This window comes from Panthera onca, chromosome A1 (genome assembly GCF_046562875.1).
Source record: "Panthera onca isolate mPanOnc1 chromosome A1, mPanOnc1 haplotype 2, whole genome shotgun sequence".
Taxonomy (NCBI): domain Eukaryota; kingdom Metazoa; phylum Chordata; class Mammalia; order Carnivora; family Felidae; genus Panthera; species Panthera onca.
Genome location: NC_138339.1, coordinates 110,601,791 through 110,628,355, shown reverse-complemented (window position 1 = coordinate 110,628,355; position 26,565 = coordinate 110,601,791). Strand labels below are relative to the sequence as shown.

Sequence of the window (26,565 nt, the reverse complement as noted above, 5' to 3'; positions counted from 1 at the left end):
ATAGATTTTGGATACTAGCCCTTTGTCCGATGTGTCATTTGCAAATATCTTTTCCCATTCCTTTGGTTGCCTTTTAGTTTTGTTGGTTGTTTCCTTTGCTGTGCAGAAGCTTTTTATCTTCATAAGGTCCCAGTAATTCACTTTTGCTTTTAATTCCCTTGCCTTTGGGGATGTGCCGAGTAAGAGATTGCTACGGCTGAGGTCAGAGAGGTCTTTTCCTGCTTTCTCCTCTAAGGTTTTGATGGTTTCCTGTCTCACATTCAGGTCCTTTCTCCATTTTGAGTTTATTTTTGTGAATGGTGTGAGAAAGTGGTCTAGTTTCAACCTTCTGCATGTTGCTGTCCAGTTCTCCCAGCACCATTTGTTAAATAGACTGTCTTTTTTCCATTGGATGTTCTTTCCTGCTTTGTCAAAGATGAGTTGGCCATACGTTTGTGGGTCTAGTTCTGGGGTTTCTATTTCTATTCCATTGGTCTATGTGTCTGTTTTTATGCCAATACCATGCTGTCTTGATGATGACAGCTTTGTAGTAGAGGCTAAAGTCTGGGATTGTGATGCCTCCTGCTTTGGTCTTCTTCTTCAAAATTACTTTGGCTATTCGGGGCCTTTTGTGGTTCCATATGAATTTTAGGATTGCTTGTTCTAGTTTCGAGAAGAATGCTGGTGCAATTTTGATAGGGATTGCATTGAATGTGTAGATAGCTTTGGGTAGTATTGACATTTTGACAATATTTATTCTTCCAATCCATGAGCAGGGAATGTCTTTCCATTTCTTTATATCTTCTTCAATTACCTGCATAAGCTTTCTATAGTTTTCAGCATACAGATCTTTTACATCTTTGGTTAGATTTATTCCTAGGTATTTTATGCTTCTTGGTGCAATTGTGAATGGGATCAGTTTCTTCATTTGTCTTTCTGTTGCTTCATTGTTAGTGTATAAGAATGCAACTGATTTCTGCACATTGATTTTGTATCCTGCAACTTTGCTGAATTCATGTATCAGTTCTAGCAGACTTTTGGTGGAGTCTATCGGATTTTCCATGTATAATATCATGTCATCTGCAAAAAGCGAAAGCTTGACTTCATCTTTGCCAATTTTGATGCCTTTGATTTCCTTTTGTTGTCTGATTGCTGATGCTAGAACTTCCAGCACTATATTAAACAGCAGCGGTGACAGTGGGCATCCCTGTCGTGTTCCTGATCTCAGGGAAAAAGCTCTCAGTTTTTCCCCGTTGAGGATGATGTTAGCTGTGGGCTTTTCATAAATGGCCTTTATGATCTTTAAGTATGTTCCTTCTATCCCGACTTTCTCAAGGGTTTTTATTAAGAAAGGGTGCTGGATTTTGTCAAAGGCCTTTTCTGCATCGATTGACAGGATCATATGGTTCTTCTCTTTTTTTTTGTTAATGTGATGTATCACGTTGATCGATTTGCGAATGTTGAACCAGCCCTGCATCCCAGGAATGAATCCCACTTGATCATGGTGAATAATTCTTTTTATATGCTGTTGAATTCGATTTGCTAGTATCTTATTAAGAATTTTTGCATCCATATTCATCAGGGATATTGGCCTGTAGTTCTCTTTTTTTACTGGGTCTCTGTCTGGTTTAGGAATCAAAGTAATACTGGCTTCATAGAATGAGTCTGGAAGTTTTCTTTCCCTTTCTATTTCTTGGAATAGCTTGAGAAGGATAGGTATTATCTCTGCTTTAAATGTCTGGTAGAACTCCCCTGGGAAGCCATCTGGTCCTGGACTCTTATTTGTTGGGAGATTTTTGATAACCGATTCAATTTCTTCGCTGGTTATGGGTCTGTTCAAGCTTTCTATTTCCTCCTGATTGAGTTTTGGAAGAGTGTGGGTGTTTAGAAATTTGTCCATTTCTTCCAGGTTGTCCAATTTGCTGGCATATAATTTTTCATAGTATTCCCTGATAATTGTTTGTATCTCTGAGGGATTGGTTGTAATCATTCCATTTTCATTCATGATTTTATCTATTTGGGTCATCTCCCTTTTCTTTTTGAGAAGCCTGGCTAGAGGTTTGTCAATTTTGTTTATTTTTTCAAAAAACCAACTCTTGGTTTCGTTGATCTGCTCTACAGTTTTTTTAGATTCTATATTGTTTATTTCTGCTCTGATCTTTATGATTTCTCTTCTTCTGCTGGGTTTAGGCTGCCTTTGCTGTTCTGCTTCTATTTCCTTTAGGTGTGCTGTTAGATTTTGTATTTGGGATTTTTCTTGTTTCTTGAGATAGGCCTGGATTGCAATGTATTTTCCTCTCAGGACTGCCTTCGCTGCATCCCAGAGCGTTTGGATTGTTGTATTTTCATTTTCGTTTGTTTCCATATATGTTTTAATTTCTTCTCTAATTGCCTGGTTAACCCACTCATTTGTTAGTAGGGTGTTCTTTAACCTCCATGCTTTTGGAGGTTTTCCAGACTTTTTCCTGTGGTTGATTTCAAGCTTCATAGCATTGTGGTCTGAAAGTATGCATGGTATAATTTCAATTCTTGTAAACTTATGAAGGGCTGTTTTGTGACCCAGTATATGATCTATCTTGGAGAATGTTCCATGTGCACTCGAGAAGAAAGTATATTCTGTTGCTTTGGGATTCAGAGTTCTAAATATATCTGTCAAGTCCATCTGATCCAATGTATCATTCAGGGCCCTTGTTTCTTTATTGACTGTGTGTCTAGATGATCTATCCATTTCTGTAAGTGGGGTGTTAAAGTCCCCTGCAATGACCACATTCTTATCAATGAGGTTGCTTATGTTTATGAGTAATTGTTTTATATATCTGGGGGCTCGGGTATTTGGCGCATAGACATTTATAATAGTTAGCTCTTCCTGGTGGATAGACCCTGTGATTATTATATAATGCCCTTCTTCATCTCTTGTTACAGCCTTTAATTTAAAGTCTAGTTTGTCTGATATAAGTATGGCTACTCCAGCTTTCTTTTGGCTTCCAGGAGCATGATAAATAGTTCTCCATCCCCTCACTCTCAATCTAAAGGTGTCCTCAGATCTAAAATGAGTCTCTTGTAGACAGCAAATAGATGGGTCTTGCTTTTTTATCCATTCTGATACCCTATGTCTTTTAGTTGGCGCATTTAATCCATTTACATTCAGTGTTATTATAGAAAGATATGGGTTTAGAGTCATTGTGATGTCTGTATGTTTTATGCTTGTAGTGATGTCTCTGGTACTTTGTCTCACAGGATCCCCCTTAGGATCTCTTGTAGGGCTGGTTTCGTGGTGACAAATTCCTTCAGTTTTTGTTTGTTTGGGAAGACCTTTATCTCTCCTTCTATTCTAAATGACAGACTTGCTGGATAAAGGATTCTCGGCTGCATATTTTTTCTGTTTAGCACACTGTAGATATCGTGCCAAGCCTTTCTGGCCTGCCAAGTTTCAAAGGAGAGATCAGTCACGAGTCTTATAGGTCTCCCTTTATATGTGAGGGCACGTTTATCCCTTGCTGCTTTCAGAATTTTCTCTTTATCCTTGTATTTTGCCAGTTTCACTATGATATGTCGTGCAGAAGATCGATTCAAGTTACGTCTGAATGGAGTTCTCTGTGCCTCTTGGATTTCAATGCCTTTTTCCTTCCCCAGTTCAGGGAAGTTCTCAGCTATAATTTGTTCAAGTACCCCTTCAGCACCCTTCCCTCTCTCTTCCTCCTCTGGGATACCAATTATGCGTATATTATTTTTTTTTAGTGTATCACTTAGTTCTCTAATTTTCCCCTCATACTCCTGGATTTTTTTATCCCTCTTTCTTTCAGCTTCCTCTTTCTCCATAACTTTATCTTCTAGTTCACCTATTCTCTCCTCTGCCTCTTCAAGCCGAGCCATCGTGGATTCCATTTTGTTTTGCAATTCGTTTAAAGCGTTTTTCAACTCCTCGTGACTGTTCCTTAGTCCCTCGATCTTTGTGGTAAGAGATTCTCTGCTGTCCTGTATACTGTTTTCAAGCCCAGCGATTAATTTTATGACTATTATTCTAAATTCACTTTCTGTTATATTATTTAAATCCTTTTTGATCAGTTCATTAGCTGTTGTTATTTCCTGGAGATTCTTCTGAGGGGAATTCTTCCGTTTGGTCATTTTGGAGAGTCCCTGGCGTGGTGAGGACCTGCAGTGCACTTCCCCTGTGCTGTGGTGTATAACTGGAGTTAGTGGGCGGGGCCGCAGTCCGACCCGATGTCTGCCCCCAGCCCACTGCTGGGGCCACAGTCAGACTGGTGTGTGCCTTCTCTTCCCCTCTCCTAGGGGCGGGATTCACTGTGGGGTGGCGTGTCCCGTCTGGGCTACTTGCACACTGCCAGGCTTGTGGTGCTGGGGATCTGGCGTATTAGCTGGGGTGGGTAGGCAAGGTGCACGGGGGCGGGAGGGGCAGGCTTAGCTCGCTTCTCCTTAGGTGATCCACTTCAGGAGGAGCCCTGTGGCAGCGGGAGGGAGTCAGAACCGCTGCCGGAGGTTTGGCTCCGCAGAAGCACAGAGTTGGGTGTTTGCGCGGAGCGAGCAAGTTCCCTGGCAGGAACCGGTTCCCTTTGGGATTTTGGCTGGGGGATGGGCGGGGGAGATGGCGCTGGCGCCTTTGTTCCCCGCCAAGCTGAGCTCTGCCGTCCGGGGGCTCAGCAGCTCTCCCTCCTTTTGTCCTCCAGCCTTCCCGCTTTCCGAGCAGAGCTGTTCACTTCTGACCTCCCAGACGCTAAGTCGCGCTTGCTGTCGGAACACAGTCCGTCCGGCCCCTCCGCTTTTGCCAGCCAGACTCGGGGGCTCCGCTTGGCCGGCGAGCCGCCCCTCCGCCCCGGCTCCCTCCCGCCAGTCCGTGGAGCGCGCACCGCCTCGCCGCCCTTCCTACCCTCTTCCGTGGGCCTCTCGTCTGCGCTTGACTCCGGAGACTCCGTTCTGCTAATCCTCTGGCGGTTTTCTGGGTTCTTTAGGCAGGTGTAGGTGGAATCTCAACATTTATTTATTTTTGAGACACACACACACACACACACACACACACACACACACACAGAGGGTGAGCAGGGGAGGGGCAGAGAGAAATGGAGACACAGAATCTGAAGCAGGATCCAGGTTCCAAGCTGGGGCTTGAACTCACAAACCATGAGTTCATGACCTGAGCCAAAGTCAGATGCTTAACCAACTGAGCCACCCGGGTGCCCCCAGAAAGCACAGATTTCAACATTACATTCTGCAAACTATTAACAGAAGCTTCTCCGGGAACTAAACTGCTTGGTATAGGGTAGGCAGTTATTAAATATTAGCAAATTGAATCAACAAATAAATGTTGAATCAGATTCAAAATAATTCTGTATTAAAGGAAATGAATAGAAATGCTATTATTTTTAAATTAATAGTCTTATACTTTTGTAGAAAAAAATGACACAACACAGTTGTTTTATAGGTAATACTAGTAGATTTGCATTGCTACAGAGATTTTCTTGTTTTCTCTGACTTAAAGGGTGAGCACCTTCAAGATAGACAGTGATGCAAAGGAAGATTTCTTATGGTGATATGACATAAAAACTCAATTATTTTAAGGACCTAATTAACAAATAAATATACATCTCATATAAATAGTGTTCTCAAAATTCTTATCATTAACTATGAACTTTGAAACCAAATAATTTGCATGTTACCTTGCAGTTGCCAAGATATATTCACAACGTGGCGACCAAGAAACTGCCAATATTTCTTGTCTGTGACCTGCAAATACAATCGTATGAAACGTCCTATAAAATACTTGAAAAATCAAAAGATACACTGTAATTTAAATATCTCTGATTTTGAAGAAAGTAAAGACTATTAAAAATAAATTGATATGATCATCACTTTTTCACTTTTATAATCTGTTTAAATATTAACATGAAGTCTGTGGGGGCATTTCTCACACATGGTAACTTATTATAAATGGCCTGGTTTTGCACTGGAAAGGTCAGAGCAAGCGAGTATTTTTTTTTAATACAGTTGTTAGATTAGAAAGTAAAGGCATTAATAAATGATAGATCTCAAGCTCATTTACTTTTATCTACAACAAAAAAACACTGCAACAAACCACTCAAGATAAACATTCTAGAGAATAAAAATGGTTTCTAACTTTTCAGAAAGTTGTAATAGAAAAAGTTTTCTAAATTCATGATTGTAAAAAGCATTTATGTAAAAAATTTTTTCTAGAAAGCACAGGTGATAAGTTCATAGGATAACTTCAGCATTTTAATTCACTTTTGCCTAAGCGAACTATTCAAACTAGATATTTTCATCTACCTTACATTATTAGAAATTCATTATAAATGTAAAACAAATGCTATCCATCTGACCAAGTTCTCTTGATATATTATGTGCTTCTAGAGATAAATAAAAATATATATTTCTGAGTTACATCCCATCTTTTCATTGTTTAGAATCAGATGGTCTAATGCTGATAAAAGTGGGAAAAATATTTAAATTAATATATGTTAACCAAAATGATTATTTTACTGCCTTTTTCTAAAATAGTTGCAATAAGGGGAAAAAAGTACCCAAATATTAAGAATGTTTAGTTAGCCAGAACAATATTAAACAATGCTCTTAACACAAATGTACCAATATAAGTTTCATAAATATATATATTTTTTAAATGCAGAAATAAGACAAGGTTTTCAGCTAGACTTTCCATATCCTTTGAGCTTACCCTATGGCCATTGTTTATATAAATGTCTCCTCAATAGTTCAGTTTTATAAGAATAATGCACAGAAGGATCTTTATCTCCTTGTTGACTTTTAACAACTAGCACAAAATACATCAGTCATGTCAACCACAAAGAATACATTGTTAGTAATGTTTCTTTTTATTGAATGATTTACTCAAAGTAGTTGTTGTTTCAAATTAAAAAAAAATACCCTGTAAAATGTGGGAACAGGATCCAGACTTTAAGTCACAAAGTTGTACTTTGGGCCCTCTAGTACCGACTGTAAAAACAAAAACAAAAATGGTTTAAGATAATTTTATTATAAATCATCACCAAAAGGAAATAAGAAGCTACCGTTATGAATCATGACATTTTCACTGCATCCATGTAGAAATCTAAAAAAAGTATGCTAAAGATATACTTCAAATCATTTTTAATGCTTATAATTAGAAAATTTAATTGCAGTTATAACTTACTACAAGGAGAACCCTATTATTGTGTTATTTTTTAACATTTAATTGTGAAGTAATTATAGATTCAAGGGAAGTTGCAAAGATAGTACAGAAAGACCCTGTGTACCTATCACCCTTGTTGTTCCAATGGTTGTTATATGAGGTAAAACTATACTACAGTATCAAAACCAGGAAATTTGTATTGCTGCAGTGTGTATGTATGTATAATCCTAGGCTATTGTATTATATCAAGTTATTTTTTAATACCTTAGTTTTTCCATAGTACTGATATGCTTCCAATCAGAAACTCTGGACACAGACTGAGTGGACCTCAAAGACAAGTTAGTGTCCAACTGTTCTTCACAGATGAAACAGCTAACTGGCATCTTGAGGTGAAGATGTTCATGCAATGCCACACAAATAACAGAATCACAGAGACCTGGTATCTGATACCAGAAAAACATTTTTTCTTTCTCACACATGAGAATTCTTGTTGCACGTGCTTTCATAAAAATGGATGTTTAATTTTAATAACAGTCTTAGATTAAAGGAATAATTTCCATTTTTGCACTGTGTTGAATTTAAAAAGTTGCTAAAATTTGTTCATGTACAATCTTTGAAGCTTTGGTGGGTGAAAAGTAACTCCACAGGGAATAGAAATGTGCTTTCTTAATCTTTGAATCCTAGCCACTAGCACAGTGCCCAACTTACACAATAACTGTAAAACTGAATGTCAAAATGGCATATACTTAAGCTTTTTTCTTTTTTTAAAGAACTGTGATATTCACCTGGGTTAAAATGTCAAATCAGAAGTAGGTATTAAAAGGGAGCAAGTTTCAATACGTTGAAAAGCAAAAAAGGACAGGTACAAACCTGCTACCAAACAGTGCTTGGTGGCAACTGGAGACATATGATGACTATAAACTGTTTCTTCAAAATTAAATATATCTGCAGTCTGATAATCAAAAGACATTTAAAAAGTTAAGTTCTAATTATAATCACAAAAGCAGTTAACTTTCTATTTACTTATTCCCAGATTATCGGTAATTTTTAAATGACTGTTAGCAATTTATTTGACTTAAAGCATAAGAATTTTTTAAGTAAAAAACCGATTAATCTAATTTAGTTTTATTATATATTTTTTTTAATGTTTATTTTTGAGACAGAGAGAGGGACACAGCATGAGCAGGGAAGGGGCAGAGAGAGAGGGAGACACAGAATGTGAAGCAGGCTCCAGGCTCTGAGCTGTCAGCATGGAGTCCGACGCGGGGCTCGAACTCACGAACTGTGAGATCATGACCTGAGCTGAAGTCGGACGCTAATCGACTGAGCCACCCAGGCGCCCCAAAACCTATTAATTTTAAATCCTTTGTTCTTTATAACACTCTTGTCCCTTTAGTGAGAAAAATAGTTTTTTGCTAATAAATTCCAGACATTACGGAGACACAGCCAATGGCTCACCATCTTCTTCTCCACTCCATTCAGGGATTCTTCTCCACTCTATTCAGGGAAACTTCATAATATGTACACAGGTCATCTAGCCAGTATTCTGCCTCTCAGTCCCACACCCCAGACACCCTCATCACCTAGATTTGTTCTTCCTTTGAAATCATACATTTCATGTATGTTACATGTGACCACAATCTTCCATCATTTTCAGCTTTATTTTTCCCAACTACTTCTAAGACACCGAAATAAAACCCAGAACTCCTATCAGTTCCTCTTGTCTTTGCTTTTTGTCCCCTTCTTCAGCTTGGATTCCAAGGTTCAATTCTTCAACTGCCAATATCTTCAACTTCAACCCTGGATGACTAAATGTTTGCCTTCTTTGAACCTATATCCAGGACAATCTACACCAGAGGTCAGCAAACTTCTTCTGTAATCAGCACACTGTAGTATATATTTTAGGGTTTAAGAACTACTACTCATTTCTGTCATTGTAGTGTCAAAGCAGCCACAGACAACAAATATGTGTTGCAATAATGCTTTATTTTACAAAAAGAGGCCATGAGCCCAGATCTGGCCTATGGGCTACTTAGTAAGCTAACCTCTGCTCTACCCAAGAGAAAAGAATCTTCTAGTATGGCAAACTGGCATCACTATAAAAGATCATTCACCTCAACTGGGATTTCAGTATTGACTGCCAGTCCTACCATATTTTAATACTATTCCCTGCAATATTCATAGCTCTTTCAAACTTCCATTCTCCACAAACATGGCCACTCGATCAACTCTAACCAGCAATCTGACCTTTTATTACAAAGAGAAAACAAGAAGTCATTCAATGAGAATTCTCTTAGTGTCTTATCAACAGACCCACAAACACATTTGCTTCCATCTATCCTTTTTCCTTCTTCATTCCTGTTATCATGGAAAAATCATCCTTTCTCATATTTAAAGTTACTATCCCCACCTGTGCTTAGATCCCCCTCACCACTGTCAAAAATCTCGCTCTATACATAATCTCCTCTATCTCCAAGATATCTATAAACTCTCCCTTTCTACTGGCTCATTCTCAACAGCATTTAAAAATATTCATGATTTGGGGCGCTTGGGTGGCTCAGGCAGTTAAGTGTCCAACTTCGGCTCAGGTCATGATCTCATGGTTCGTGAGTTCGAACCCCACATCGGGCTCTGTGCTGACAGCTTAGAGCCTGGAGCCTGCTTCAGATTCTGTGTCTCCCTCTCTCTCTCTCTCTCTCTGCCCTTTACCTGCTCGTACTCTGTCTCTCTCTCTCAAAAATAAATTAAAATATTTTAAAATAAATAAATAAAAATGTTCATGATTCTCTTTTTATATATATAAAATGTTTAAATGTTTATTTTTGGGAGAGAGAGAGGGAGAGAGAAGAAGGGAGGGAAAGAGCGGAGGAGAGGCACAGAGAGAGGGGTCACGGAGGAACCGAAGCAGGCTCCATGCTGACAGCAGAGAGCCCAATGCAGGGCTTGAACTCACAAACTAATCAATCACAACTTGAGCTGAAGTACGATGTTCAACCAATCGAGCCACCCAGGCGCCCCCATGATTCTTTCATCTTAAGAGTAAAACAAAAACCTTTCATTCTATATTCCTCCTAATTAATCTTTCTTCTTCAAATCCAAATTTTGGCCATCTTTGACTTCCTATCTCCCACATATTTCTCAACTCAGCACAATCTTATTTTTATCTATACTACTCCAATTCACACTACTCTTCCAGTTATCACTGATACCTGCTGTCATCAAGCATAGTCTTCATCTTACCTAACCTGTCAGTATTATGAAACACAGCTGGATACTGCATTTTCCTTAAAACAATCTCTTCTGCAGGCTTCCATGATACAACATAGTCCTCATTTTCCTCTTAACACTCTCTGGCCACTCCTCTTCATTGTCTTTTGCAGGCTTTGTTTGTTCCTTTTCCTGTCTTATTAACCTTGTCTTCCTCATGGTTTTGTTCTATGCATTCTTCTCTTCAACTGCCACTTACATGGTATTTTCAGTGCAGACTACCTTCCTAAATAGCAGGTATCTATTTAGGATTATCTTCATTTGGATTTCCTGTGAATCCTTCAAATTTAACAAATCTAAAATTTAACTCAACACCCACCTAAACCTTTATCTTAGTAAATGACAATATAATCTACCCAACTGCCCAAGTTAGTGAACTTGAGGATCATTCTTTTTTTAAATAACAGCTTTATTGAGCTATAATTAACATACCACACAATTCATTCAAAGTATGTACTTGAGCAGTCTTTAGTATATTCACAGAGTTGTGCAATCATCACCAAAATCAATTTTAGAGTATTTTTATCACCCCAAAAAGAAACCCAATTCTCAATAGCAGGCACTCCCCATTTCTCCCTACCCTCTGCTCTAGAAAACCACTAATCTACTTTCCATCTCTATAGATTAGCCTATTTCTTGACATTTCATAGAGATGGAATTATACAATATGTGGTCTTTTGCAGTCTTTCATTTAATGTAATGTTTTGTCTTCCTTTTTTCATTTCCTTTAGCATAATGTTTTCTTTTTTCTCTTTCCATTTCATTTACCATGATGTTTTTAAGGTTCATCCACACTGCAGCATGTATCAGTACTTCACTTCTTTTTATTGCTGAATAATATTCTAGTTTATGGCTATCCGGCTAATCAGTTCATGAACATTTCATTTATTTCCACTTTTTGGATATTTTGAACACAAACTCATTGTTCATGAGTTCGAGCCCTGCACTGGGCTCTGCACTAACAGCTCAGAGCCTGGAGCCTGCTTCAGATTCTGTGTCTGCCTTACTCCCTATCCCTCTCCTGTTTGTATTCTCTCTCTCTCTCTCTCTCTCTCTCTCTCTCTCTCTCAAAAATAAGTAAATAAACATTAAATGTTTTTAATGAATAAGATTCTTGAATATATTCAACAGTATTTATTCAACTGTTACATGTTTGAACTAGGGATTCAACTGGCATGCAAAATAAACACTGTCCCTGCCCTATTGCAAGGAGCTTCAGTTTATCAAGAAAAACAAATGATTAAACAAGAAATAACAGTAAAGTCCAAAAGGGACTATAACAATGAAAGTGTACAGTGTTTTAGCAGGGCCACATAACCTATAGAGAATTCACAGAAGTCTTTCCAGAGCCAGTGATTCTCTGGCTTTTCACTGAGATGAAAGTTGATGAATAGAAACTGGCCAAGTCCAAAGAAGGAGGATGAGACTTCTAGTCGAGGGAACAGCATGAAGAAACTCTTTCGGGTAACAGTAAACATGGCATTTTAAAAACCGAAAGATGCTAAGTATGACTAGAGTGCCAAAGAACAGTGGCCAGAGATAAAGCCAGAAAGGTAGGCAGTGTATGTATCATGAGGGACTGAGGGACCTTATAAATATTAAGTAGGCTGAATATTTTCTAGGAAAAAGTAAGCTTTTAAAGCAATGGCAAAAAACGAAAACATCAAATTGGCATTTTAGATATGCTGCCAACTGGTTAGAAGGTGGCCAAGAGGAGGGTAAAGAGACCAGGTAGGAGGTTGCAATAATCCAGCATGAGTCAGCAGATCCTGGCTTGACTAGAGTAATGGCAATGGGATAAATAGATATGAGAGGTTATTTACAGAGAATTGACAGAAATTGCAAGTTGATTAGCTAGCTATCAGGACTAGTGAAAAATCAAGAATGGCCTCCAGGGAAATGCAAATAAAAACCACAATGAAATAACCATTTCGTTCATATTAGAATTGCTGAAATCAAGGCAGACAATAAGTGTTGAGTAGGATGCAGATAAACTGGAACCCTCATAAATTATGGGTGGGAATGTAAAATGTTTTGGAAAACAGTTTCTCAAGGGTTAAGCATAGACTTAGCATATGAGCCAGCAATTCCACTCTGTGGAAAACATAACTCCACACAAAACTTGCACATTATGAACATTTGTTTGTAGTGGCACTCCAGAATTTTATTCATTTTTAAAGAACATGGCCTGGATACTGACATCTGTATTTTCTGATTTATGTTCCATTATGCAAAATTCTAAGAAAACTCAGAACGAGAAAAAGTTGTTCTCTATCCTAAAGTGTTATAGAGAAGACTGTAGAGAAGATATCCCTTTAAGCCATATCATATGCTCAAGCTAGAAAATACACTTATGGAAAACTCAGATGAAGTAAAGGTATGATAGATATGTAATTAGTGACAGGGACAGAGAATGTGGAAAAGGACAGTATCACACCTTCTTTATCTTTCTTTGTACCAAGGAAGAAATTATTTGTATAAGAATTTATTTCTTATTGGATACTTTCAAAGTTCTTGTTAATAAAATGCTTTGTCTATTTCAGACAGAATTATGAATGCATGAAATACTATTTTGAGTTGGCAAAAACATTTACGTTCTAAAGAAGTCAATGTTAATGAAAGAAAATGCAAACGTATGGCTTATTAATTTTAAAACGATACTGTTAACTGAAGTGTAACAAACATACAAAAAGGTCGACAGATCATAAGTGTACAGTTCAATGAATTTTCCCAAAGTAACCACCACCTGCATTATAAGATAGAATATTATGAACATTACATTACTAACACCCCTAGAAGGCTCTCTAGACCCCCTTTAAACCCTCAACAAGAAAGACAATCACCATACAGACCTCTATTAATCTAGATTAGTTTTGTCTATTTTTGAATAGGAGTTATATATTAGGCACTCTTTTGTGTCTGGTTATTTTGTCCAATGTTATATAAAATTCATACGTTTTGTTGATAAAGAAGTGAGTGTACCCTTGTCAATGCTGGACAGTAGTCCAGTGTAAAATTTGACAGATTTCATTGGACTGTTACTGGACATTTGGGTTATTTCCAGTTTTTGGTTATCATGAACAGTGCTGCTATGCGCAACATTATAAATGTCCCTTGGTGAACATATGTATGCATTTATATACTCAAAAGTATATCTTTAGGGTAACAAGATATCCACATATTTGGCTTCATTTGATAACAAATATGTCTACCAATTGTAATCTCATCAGCAATAGATACACTTGTCATTGTTATCAGATCCTTTAATTTTAGCCATTCTGGAGGGTATAAAGAGTTATGTCATTGTGGATTTACCTAAAATATCCAGTTGCTCAATTAATAAAAACAAATGCATTTATTTATTGGCTATTTAGATACCCTCTTATTTGAGGTGTCTATTCTAATGCTTTGTGTCAGATATATCATCTCCCACTTCATGGTTTACTTCTTTACTCTTAATGTTTTTTGATCAGTAGAGCTTCCTAATCTTAATGTAGGTGAATTTATCAATTTATCTCTTTTTGGTTTAAACTTTGTTTTTATCTATCTTGAGTCATGAAGATATTTTCCTATAAGCTTTATTATTATTATTTTTATTTTTACACCTGTCATCTACCTAAAATTGGTAGATTTCTTTTCTGTCTGGTGTGGGGTAAGGGTCAAGATTAGTTTTTTTATAGATACCTGGTTGATCCAGCACAATTTATGGAAAAGACCATCATCTTCCCAATGCACTGTAGTGTTACCTGTGTCATAAATCAAATGACTGTATATGTGTGGGTGTGTTTCTTGATTATCCTGTTCCACTGTTTTGTTTTTCACTTGTACTGATCTCACATCAACTTAATTAGTGTAATTAATTTACAGTAAGTCTTAGCTGGTCACCTTCCATAAAAGAATCTGAAAATTTTGATTACAAGTGCATTGTTTCTATAGATTCTTGGTAAAACTGGTATGTTTACAATATTGAGCCTTCTAATTCTTTTTTTTTTTAATGTTTATTATTTTTGAAAGAGAAAGAGAGCAAGCAGGGGAGGGGCAGAGAAAGATTCCCAAGCAGGCTCCATGCTGTCAGTACAGACCCCGAAGCAGGTTCGAACTCATGAACCACAAGATTATGACCTGAGCCAAAATCAAGAGTCAGACACTTCACCAAATGAGCTATCCTGGGACCTCTGTGGCTTCAAATTCTTCAATATAGCATATCCCACCATTTATTTAAATCTTAATTTCTGTCACTAATATTCTCCAGTGTTCTGTGTGGTGTTGAGTGGTCTTGAACACTTTTCAATTTTTTAATAGGTATATGATTTTTGATGCAATGGTCAATAATAATACTTTTGAAATTTCCTAATTCTTTGTGCCTAAAATTCAGAAATGCAACCAACCTTGTATCCAGCGGCTTTGACAAATTTACTCATATTAATTTTAGTAATTGGCTAGAGATTCTTTTGGATTTTCTATGCTCATAATCATGTCATCTATGAATGACAATTCAAATTCATTTTATTTCTTTCCTTTGCCTTATTGTATTGCCTAGGACTTCCACTATAATATTGGACGCAGGAGATAATAGAGATAACTCAAAGGAAAAGCTTTCAATAACTTACCAACAAATAAAATGTTTGCCATAGGTGTGTTTTTTTAAAAGTAGATACCCTTTACCAAATTAAGGAATTTGTAAGTTAAGAATTTTTAAAGAATCAGGTGTATTGACTTTTATTACAAAGTATGATTTTCTTCCTCAACAAACTAAATATAGAGGCAAAGTACCTCAACATAGCAAAGAATACACACACACACACACACACACACACAACAAGCCCACAAACTAACATTATGCTCACAATGAAAAGCTCAAAGTTTTCCTTCTAACATCAGGAACAAGAAAAGGATGCCCAATCTCACCACTTTTATTCAATATAGTATTAGAAGTCCTAGCCAGGGTAATGAAACAAGAAAACTAAGCAAAGAGAGGTGCCTGGGTGACAGAGTTGGTTGAGCATCCAACTCTTGATTTCAGCTCAGGTCATGATCTCATGGTTTGTAGGAAAAAGCACAGAGCCTGTTTGGTATTCTCCCCCCTCCCCCCTTTCTTTCTGCCTCTCCCTCTCTTGCATGTGTGCACACACGCATCCTCTTTCTCTCTCAAAATAAATTTTAAAAAAATTAAAAAAAAAAGAAAAAGAACAGCACAGAAATTAGAAAGGAAGTTTTAAACTGTCTCTATTTGTAGATGACATGATAATATGTATAGAAAATCCCAAAGAGTCCATTGAGAAATTTTTGAACTAATAAGCAAATTCAGTAAAGTTTCAGGATATACAATCAATATACAAAAATCTGTCATGTTTCTATACAGCAATAATGAACTATCAGAAAAAGAGATTAAAATAATTCCATTTACATCTGCATCAAAAAGAATAGCATACCTAGAGATAAATTTAACCAAGGAGATAAAAGATACATATACTATAAACTATAAGATATTGATGAAAGAAACTAAAGACACAAATAAATGAAAGGATATTCCATGCTCACGGCTTGGAAGAATTAACATTGTTAAAACGTCTATACTACCCAAAAAATCTGCAGATTAAGTAGAGGTGCTATCAAAATTCCAAGAGCATTTTTACAGAAATAGAAAAAAAATGCTAAAATTTGTATGGGACCATAAAACCCCAAATAGCTAAAGCAATCTTGAAAAAGAAGAAAAAAAGCTATAGGTATCATACTTCCTGATTTCAAACTATTTTACAAAGCTACAGTCATCAAAACAGTATGGTATTGGCATAAAAACAGACACACTGATCAAGAGAACAGAATAGATAGCCCAGAAATAAACCTATGCACTATGCATATATGGTCACTTAATTTATAACACGGAGCCAAGAACCTAAAATGCAGAAATGATAATCTCTTCAGGAAATGGTACTGAGAAAACTAGACAGTAACAGGCCCAAGAATAAAACTGGACCACTTTCTTACACCATACACAAAAATAAACTCAAAATAGATTAAAGACTTGAATATAAGACCTGAAACCATAAAACTCCTACAGGAAAACAAAGGCAGAAAGCTCCTTGACATTAATCTTTGGGAGATGATCTTTTGGATTTGACTCCAAAACCAAAGGTGACAAAAGCAAAAATAAGCAGGTCTAACTACACGTCAAACAAAAAATCTTCTGTGCAGCAAAGGAAACCATCAACAGGACAAAAAGGCAACCTTCTGAATGAGAAAAGATTTGCAAATCATGTATCTGATTTAAAAATGGGCGGAGGAAGTGAATAGTCATTTTTCCACAGAAGATATACAAATAGCCAACAGGTACACAAAAAAGTACTCAATATAACTAATCATCAGGGAAATGCAAATCAAAACCACAGTAAGCTATCACCTCAAACTTGTTAGAATGGCTAATATCAAAAAGATAAGAGATAACAAAGGCTAGTGAGGATGTGGAGAAAAGAGAACCCTTATGCACTGCTGGTGGGAATGTCAATTGGAGCAGCCACTGTGGAAAACAGTATGGAGGTTTCTCAAAAAATAAAAAACAGAACTACCCTATGATCCAGCAATTCCACTTCTAGGTATATATCTGAGGGAAACAAAATCACTATCTTGAAGAGATACCTACACCCCTATGTTCATTGCACTATTATTTTATTTATGTATGTATGTATTTAATACTTATTATAGCCAAGTCATGGAAACAACCTAAGTGTCCATCTGTGTATGTAGGGATAAAGAAGATGTGGTATTTTTATACAAGGGAATATTATTCAGCCACCAGAAAGGAGGAAGTCTAACCATTTATGGCAAACAACATGGAAAGACACAGAGGGAATTATGCTAAATGAAACAAGTTAGAGAATGACAATTACTGTATGCTATCACTAATAAGTGAAATCTACAAAAGCTGAACTCACAGAAATAGAAACAAGTGGTGGTTACCAAGGTTGGGGGGGGGGGAGCAAAATGTGGAGATATTGGTAAAAGGTACAAACTTTAGACAATTAAGAAAAGAAAAAAGTTGCACAGGGAAAGAGATTTGAGGCAGGGAATATAACACTATCAGGATGTGATCAGAAGACAAAAGATCAATTTAGAGACAGCAACTAATTTAGGCTATAAAGAGGGAGAAGCTAAGGTTAAGGGAGTAGGGGTTGAGGTTAGGGAGAACTTAAGACTACCAGGCCGAATTTAGCCAAGGGAAATCCCTTGTGGGTTTGGGTAAAGACATAATGAAACCACATTATAATAAGGCTAATTTTGGGGTAGAGCTTACCATGGTAAATATGGGAAGCAATGTAATGCGTTGGGAGTTCTGAGTAGTAGTCTAGATGTACAGCGTTGTTGAGAGAAATAGAAAAGAAAATATGAGAGAGCTTGAAGGAAGAATTGCTAAGATTTGAAGAGTACATGGATGTGAGGAGTGATCATGTTCAGTTTGAACATGTTATATTTGAGGAGATTACCCCACATTCAAGTAAGAGAGGTTCAGTAGACAGGTAGAGAAACATGGGACTAGAGCTTAGGGAAAAGATTAGCACTAGAAATACAAATTTAATCAAATATCACAAAAACCTATTTTTTATTGTTTACCATTATTTAGTGTCTATCTTTACTAAGCAATATTAGTAACTTTCTTTTCCTTTAAGGTTTTAGGTCAATAGAAGATAAATCCAATTTTCTTCCTTAGATCACTAAACAATAGTTTTCAAATAATGAAGATGATAATAGTAGTTCATGTTTTTTGCTAACCACTCTTCTGGGTATCTTACATATATCAATGTATTTACAACCATTCTATAAAGTAAAATCACTACCCCCATTTACAGATTTTCCTTCAACCTATTGAGCTAATTAGAAAGGATTTAATATACTCACTTGTAAGGTATTTGTATCCCACACTTTCAGAGTTTTATCAAATGAGCTTGATGTGAACATGCCAGTGTCATGAGGATACCACTGTACAGTCTCCACACTATATTTGTGAACATCAGGATGGTTTCTACAAAATAGCAATTAAACTTTAGGAATACTTGACTTATGTGAGTTTCAAAACTGATACTATATTAACAAGTAGCAGTCTCAAGTAGGACAATATGAATGGCCACACCTATATCACAGGTCTACATCCCAGCTGTCCAAAGAAGGACAATGTCCAGGCACCTCTACTTTCAGCCTTCTCTAGTGTATTGCGGAGGCCTGCTTCCCACTAAGGTTTATAAAATGGAGAACTTCTTATTTCTGTACTTGAACCTAGAGGAATTAGCTACACTGGACCTCTTCCTGGAGGGGGCACTGATTTTTCCTTACTGGAAGAGATACCTATTCTGGTTTTGCATTTGCTTTTCTCAAATACCGCTTTATTAGTACTATGATTCTTAGAACTGTTGAATGCCTCACATAGATCCACAGTATCTCACACAATATTGATTCTGATCAAGTAACTTACTCAATGACATAAGAATGCAATTCGTAGATGTCCACAGCACCACTCTTTTGTAACCTATCAGCCATAGAAGCATGATCTGTTGAAGACTTAGGTTATGATATCAGCTACAATACAACATCTTTTGAGGGTGATATACTAAAGGATGCAGTATGTATTCTGAACCGGTGATCAATACAGGAAATGTGTCACTTTACTAAACCTAAATTCACACAAACTGGCTGTTAAGTAACACTTATCAGACAATGATGGAAATTTGAACTCCAAGTAGGTATTAAAACCTGGAATTACTGTGTGAGATACCAGTATCATGGCTACATTTATAGACTTTAATTTTTAGAGATATAAACAATTATGAATGAGGGGTGCCTGGGTGGCTCAGTCGGTTGAGAGTCTGATTTCAGCTCAGGTCATAATCTCGCGGTTTGTGAGTTCGAGCCCTGCATCGGGCTCTGTAAAGACAAGCTCAGAGCCTGGAGCCTACTTCGGATTCTGCGTCTCTCTCTCTCTGCCCTCCCTTGATCATGCTTTGTCTCTCTTGCCCTCAAAAATAAAATAAAAAAAAAAAAATAATGAATGAAATAATATGCTTCCGGGATTTGTTTCAAACAATACTCAGTGGGTAGGTGGCGTTAGAGATGAAACTAGATTCATTATGATTGATAAATGCTGAAGCTAGGTGATGGGTACCTAGTTCATACACTATTCTCTTCTTTTGTATATGCTAGAAATTTTCCATAACAAAATTAACAAACAAAAGTTAACAGAAGACTACTGCAATCCTATGCAGATAGGACATCATGACTTCCGATTCCTTACGATGAAGGTTTGGATTACAATAAACAGTAAAGGACCTGAAGCACCTGAATGAATGAGAACATGAAGGAAAGCCTCTAAGTATTAGTTCTGGCTTTGAGAAAGCCGCAAAAATACAAAGGCTGTAGTGTCTACCCATAATTCCATTCTATGTCACGTATAATTTATATATTTTAACTGATTTTCCTTTTCTTTCCTCTCTCTTACCTCCATTATTTCATATAAGTTAACTATAAACTGATCATATGTAAAAACTGATCATACATATAAAAGATCATATGTAAAACTAGTGGAAAAATGGACATTATCTTGAACTGAAGCTGGATGTGGTAAGTAGACTGAGGATCTTTCGGGAAAGAGATGATTATATTTTGGTTGTGTAGTAGATACTTGCCTTTTTGGCTGCTTAGTGGATAGGTGGAAATTTTTTAAAAGTTGGATCCAAACTCTTCCTATCTGGGGGACATCTCCTTTGTTTTACTGCCTTTACAGAAAGCTAGGGACTCCAGATATTCTCTTTCCCTTTCATTTGGTAGTAATGGCATCGACATGTGTCCTAAGCTTTCTCAAGCCTGCCTAGAACTCTAAAATTCCAGCTAGTAATGCAAAACCCAGGGATATTTAACAATTATTCATAGTTGTGGAGTTAAGAGTCTGCGTTGGTGACATGTAGCAGAATCCAAACTAAATTGTTCCTGTGGTATGATCCTGACTGTTGTCTCTGCCATAGTTTCACTTACCTTATGCTCATTTTTCACACTGATTCTCCCACCTTCCTACCAGTTACATGAGATACTAAGTATCTTTCCAATAAATTTCTCCTTAAAATAAGCAGAATTGACTTCTATTTGCTCCTAAGAATTTTGATGTATGCCAAGATTTTCTGGTTATAGTAAAACAAATCTTTAATGCAGCGATTACAAATAAAAGCTCATTTACATTTTAAATTTAATTTTAAAATAGGTCAGAATATTAAATTATTATCTTACTGTGAATGACCTGTTATTCTCATTCACATTTAATGAATACACACATTAAGTAACACAAAAATAAATATCAGCAATCTGAGCCACATTAACTTCATAAAATTTTTTAGTAAAATTATTTTGTACAGTTAGATTATAAAGTGTTTGAATATAAAATGCTACTTTAACTCATTTTGCAAACATGCTCACTGTATGCCCATTTACATTCAAAGTTATGCTTTTAAGGACAGAGATTGAACCCAAGAAGAATGTTATGGTAAAACAGAAGACTGACACACAAAGCATTTACTTGACTTTATATACCAGAAAGTAGATCACAGTTCCTCAGGATAACAGTAAATACATGTGGTATACAGGAAAATACCATTTTAATATATAACAAAATAGATAAAGTTAAAATGTTAGCTAAGATAAAAGAAGAGAAAATGAATTAATATGACTGTCTTACATTTTAAAATATAAGTGTTTTGGTTTTTTGTTTTTTGGTGAGAGTGGAGTGAGAGCATAAAATGGTGTAAATGGCCTCTTAGAAACCAAGTTTCACACTATCTGAGGTGTTATCTTTGCTCTGTACCAAGCGACCCTGTAACTATATTGTTTTACGGTTTTTAACATGCTTTTTAAAAGACAGTATTTTGTTTAAGTCCCACAAAAAACTTACAAGAATGAGAGGACAGGTATAATTATCTTTAAAAAACAATAAATAACCTGAAGTTCAGAGAAATAGTTTCCCAAATCTTTATTTTCAAAGTGAAACACCAGAGCCAAGAAACAATTGTAAATCTCCTCCGAAATATTGCATGGACTTATGTATCTACTCAAGTGCTTTGGGAACAGCATTAATACAGAATGGTTGCTGACATTAATGTTCATGAAGTTTTTCCTTTTGAAAGCATTTCCCCAACACCCATTCTCTCTGTTAATTCAAAGCTGTGCTCAATATTGGATCAGATACAGGTGACAAAAAAGAATTAAGCGGCCATTACGAACAAATTACAATAGTCAGAAGACTAATGACAAAGAGAGGTATGTTAAGTTTGGCAGCTTTGAGTAAGTATGGAGATAAAACACTTGAGTGCAGGTGTGCATAGGTGTGTGTTTGGTGAGGGACTACCAGTACATTTACTGCTTCTATCCATTAATCTTTTAAACTTTCTACCCTATTAATATCAGTTGAAAAAATGTAATTTGTGTTTATAACTAGCTGAAAGACTTATAAAAAGTCTTATGCTAAATGGTACTACAACTATAATGAGTTACCTGAGGTGTGCTATGTAGGTGTATAACAAAAATGACATAATCAGAAGTTTTTATATAAATTCCTTTTGAAAACTGATACCAAAGTTGTTTTGAGGAAGTCTCATGTTAAAAACAGCTATGCCTGAATTTCAGTTGTTATTTTCAAAAAAAAATGTCAAGGGATATCCATGTAAAAAATGTCATGTGAACAACCTGCTGGAGACCATCATATGACTGCTATTGTTATGGTTTGTATTTGATGCAAAAAGTACTAAATTGTTTATACATTCATGATTTACATTTTTAATACACACCTGCCAACGGAACACACTGCTTTACATGTGTAATAAGGTTGTCTGCTGGAGTTCTCAAGGTCATAAAGTACAATCACACCATCTGAACCACCTGATAACATGCTAATAATAAAAAAGTGCACATTAATTTATCATCTTAGGTACCACATTTACTTATTACATATTTTTGAAAATTAGTGATCTATAAACACCCAAAGGTATTATGCCCACAAATACAGAGTAAATTGTCATTAACATAGACTTTAATAAACTAAAATTTCTCATTCTAGTATTTATAGAATGAATACAGAAAGATTCAATCTGTGATCATTTAAAGTTTATCTTTATAATTCCAAAAAGAATGGACAGTAGAAACAAGATGGCAAAAGATTTATCTTAATTATTACGAAGTCATTCTTGATGTCCTAATTAAAATTGTGCTAAAGGAAAATGGAACCAGACAGACTAGCTGTTAACAAGGAACGATCTGACTCTAAGCAAGTTACTAAGCCTTTTAACATTTGTGAAAAAGGGTGCATTTTCACCCAAATCATAAAGAAGTCGTGTAAGTTAAACACAAGTGAGGTTTACACGGCCTCAAAGAGATAAAGGATCAATAAACGTTAGATTCCTTCCCTCTATTATTAAAAACACATTTACTCACTTCATTCAACTTTGAGCACCTGCTAGCATAACTGCAAACAAGGCAGGCATAGGTTCTGTTTTTCCAGGGTCTACAATCTACCACAAAAGACAGAGAGATCTATGGACAAATAAAGTATTACTCTTATTACTCATAGTCAAACCTCATGTTGCTGTCTCTCTACTCATTCTGGTTCTGTAATTTTACTCTTTGGTAAATTCCTAGGAAAGGGCTAGTGAGTGCAATAGTCCCTGAATTCTTGTATGTTACTGACAATTTGTCTCTTCTTTTGTACTTGAAAATCAGTCTGGCTGGATATCCAATCCCTGATTCACACTATTTCCTTGAAGATCTCAGACAAGAAACTTCATTTCTTTGGTATAAAGCCCCAAATCAGTTTTAGTTAAAATATGATTTTCTTTCCTTTATATGTAGTTTCAGATCTGACTTATTTTAGGAAAGTCTTCTTGGATTATAGATTTAATATTGACTCTATTCTCCTCCTTTGCGTTTCATCTCTGGGAATTCCTATTATATGGGATGCTGGCTATTCTTTGCCTATCTTCCAAGTATGTCCCTATCTCTTGAATCCTTTGTCTTTCTCCATTTCTTTTTGATTTTTAGAAATTTCCCCCTTTCTACTTTCTATTTCTAGGGTACTACCTCTTGTATTCATTTGCTTATGTACCTTATGCTTTAGTTTTCATTTCTGAAACATTTTTCTTTTATTTATCATTTTTTCTTGAGTTTGTTCATCTCATTTACAAGTTTTCCTAATTCCAACTTGTTATTCTTTCACATCTTGTATCTTTTTAAAATGACTTTTAGCTAGTTTTGAAATATTAGGTTAGGGTTTTCACCTATTTTGTGGGTATATTTTTCTGGCACATCTACTATAAGGGTATTACTTAGTCCCTTTGCTCTTACACTAATTTTGAATGGAGTTTGATTTTAATCCTATTATTTTGCTCATGTTTATACTAAATTTTCTTCAACTTTCAAAAGGGAGGCTTGGTTTAGAATAATATTTACATTTTGTATCTCTAGGATATCCTCTTTTTTTTTTTTTTTTTAAATGTTTATTTTTGAGACAGAGAGAGACAGAGCATGAATGGGGGAGGGCCAGAGAGAGAGGGAGACACAGAATCTGAAGCAGGCTCCCGGCTCTGAGCTGTCAGCACAGAGCCCAACGTGGGGCTGGAACTCACAGACCACGAGATCATGACCTGAGCCGAAGTCGGATGCTTAACCGACTGAGCCACCTAGGCGCCCCTCCTCCTCTTTTTTTATAAGATGGTTCAAAACATGGTAGCTCACTTTCAGAGAACTCTTGGTTCTATTCACCTCCCCAATTTTTACCTGGGCCATCTTTTTTTGTTTCTGTGGTCCCTCTAATGCTCAATTTGGATTCTATTCCAAACAGTTTCTCCTCAGTTTTGTCTTTTAGAAAATCTTAAGTTGATTAGGTGGAGAGATTACAGGGCCCAGACTGGTCCAGCCCCTTCCAGTCTTACTGTGAACCCCTTAATAATTGGGAGTATGTCATCCTCTCCAGTGTCATCCACTGTGGTGAAATTAGCTTGCTAAACTTTCAACTAACTCTTATTTTGGAGTTATCAGGTCTATTAGACTGGCTTTCATTGCCTCTTTTGACATACAATGATACGACACGGACCTAGTAGTTATCAGTGATTTGTTCCCACTCATCCATATTTTGTGGTTTGGGGGGATATCTGATCGATTATACTTGTTAGAAGTATTATACATTCATTTTTTTATGTTGCCCTCTTCAGTTTGTTATTTAACATGCAAGATAAGGATCTTGTGCCAGAAATGAACACAATTCTTTCCTCACTGAGAAAATCTTGCTACCAAAAATATCTCAGCTCATCTAAATTGTGTGCTTAGTGATATACTAAATTTACATTCTGGTACAAGCTCCTTATCTTGTACACCAGTTATAAAGGGTTCACGAGCCAGGAGCATGTTCAAGAAGCATTGATTTATAGACTTGTTTTAAGAAAAATTCAATACCAATTTGTAGAACAATAAGGTTAATTTAAAAGTAGTTCTTCAAAGTTCTTTGCTGAGACAGTTCTAAAAATCTGGTCAATGATGGGTAGTAAAGAAAGACAGCAAGTAATGCCATGCTAATGTGTTCACTATAAAACTTTTGTAGTTAACTAAGTGTGTATATAGGAAAATATTTATAACTTTTAACAACTACAAAATTAATAAAATTTACTTAGAAGAATTTAGAAGATATCAAAGAAAATTTGAGCTTCATAGAATGGTGTGCAAATGTACTTTATGCAACTGTACTTGTTAAAACATTATTTTCAGGTAGACTTCTTAAAATAACTCCTAACTTTGGAAATAAATCCTTCTTTATCAGATGTGTATATTCTGGTTTCGACTCTGGTTTCAGTGATATCACAACTCTCATGGTGGTTGGAAAATATTAAAAAGCATTTTGAACAAATTACATGTGCACTGGTTTTCTTGAGAAAGACATCAATATTTAATTTTCCATTAAACATATCTTTTTATTACTCTTTGCTGTCAAAAGGTTTAATGCAAAAAACAAGTCTTAGCAAACATCTGAAATAGTTACAGATTTTTACCATTCACTGGGGAAAAACACTGTATTGAGAATCTTGACTTTTCTCAATAGCTCTGTAAAAAGACTCCTCAGCCTGTATTTTCCACATATTTTACGCACATATAATCTGTAATTTCCCATATTTCTCATTGACTCTGTCAACTGGTAGCCTACTAGCTTCATGTACTTCACAGGTCAGACAGGTGATCTCTATTTCAAATGGCTGGCTGGAGAAGCAGTACTTAGTATCTTTTCCACCAGCACCCATGACCAAAAAAAAAAAAAAAAAAAAAAAAAAATTAGCTTTCACTTACTGTTCATGTCATTATTTTATAAGCAAATAGCCCACAGTGGACCTTGAATCGGAGGTACTATGTTGCATGTGGAAAAGTTCAGAATAAAGGAAATAATTATCACAGATCGCCTTTTAGATTTAACCATGTGTTAAAGTGAGAATGTGTTCACTGTACGTGTTTCTCATGTACTACTAGGTGGGACTATGACAAGTAGCTGAAAATAAAAAACAATTCTATCGAACCTATCTGGTTGATTTTAATGTAAATAATAATAACACTTCATTATAATATAAAAATTCTGGGGTGATGTTATATGTAACATAACACAACAAACCTTAGTTACTTTTACAGTTGTTCTGATTACAGACCACATGAAGCTTTTTAAACTTTCTTGTAAAACAATGTGGGATCAAGAGGAGTTTTAAGTGGGTGGATGGCATGTTGATAACTGCATTTTTTAAAGGATCAGCTGCTGTGTGGAGAATGGACTGAAAGGAATAAAAGCATAGGTGATAAGCTTTTGATTAATAGGAGTGGGGGCAACCTCTAATGATATGCCAGGTCCTATGCTAAGAATGTTACACATATAATCTCATTTAAATGACAACAAATTTGTAACGTAGTTATTATTTTTGGCATTGCATAGCTAAGGCAACTGAGAACTCAAAGGGTTAGGTATGTTGCTCAAGGTCACTCAGCTGCCAAGTGGTAAAGACAGGAGGAGCTCAAATACAGGTCTGGATTTTTCAAGCTTAATTCTCCAACATATACTTTCACTTTTTATATTTGTTTTCCCATTAGACTCCTTTAGAGTAGCAACTCTGTTT

The 26,565-nt window shown here is 36.1% G+C and overlaps 1 protein-coding gene across 5 annotated transcripts in view; it reads right to left on the bottom strand.

The window, feature by feature from the left end:
• ERCC8 (ERCC excision repair 8, CSA ubiquitin ligase complex subunit) overlaps positions 1-26,565 on the bottom strand; it is a 70,340-nt gene that overhangs the window by 31,674 nt on the left and 12,101 nt on the right. For 2 of the 5 annotated variants that reach the window (XM_078449550.1, XM_078449555.1), the window contains exons 3-7: positions 22,219-22,320; positions 18,296-18,419; positions 8,006-8,087; positions 6,892-6,960; positions 5,652-5,718 (exon numbers count right to left, since the gene is read on the bottom strand). In XM_078449550.1, coding sequence (XP_078305676.1) covers positions 5,652-5,718; positions 6,892-6,960; positions 8,006-8,087; positions 18,296-18,419; positions 22,219-22,320 — 444 coding nt within the window. Of the gene's footprint in view, positions 1-5,651; positions 5,719-6,891; positions 6,961-8,005; positions 8,088-18,295; positions 18,420-22,218; positions 22,321-22,861; positions 22,961-26,565 lie in introns of all 5 variants that reach the window. The other 3 variants (XM_078449560.1, XM_078449552.1, XM_078449567.1) reach the window with 3 other exon arrangements.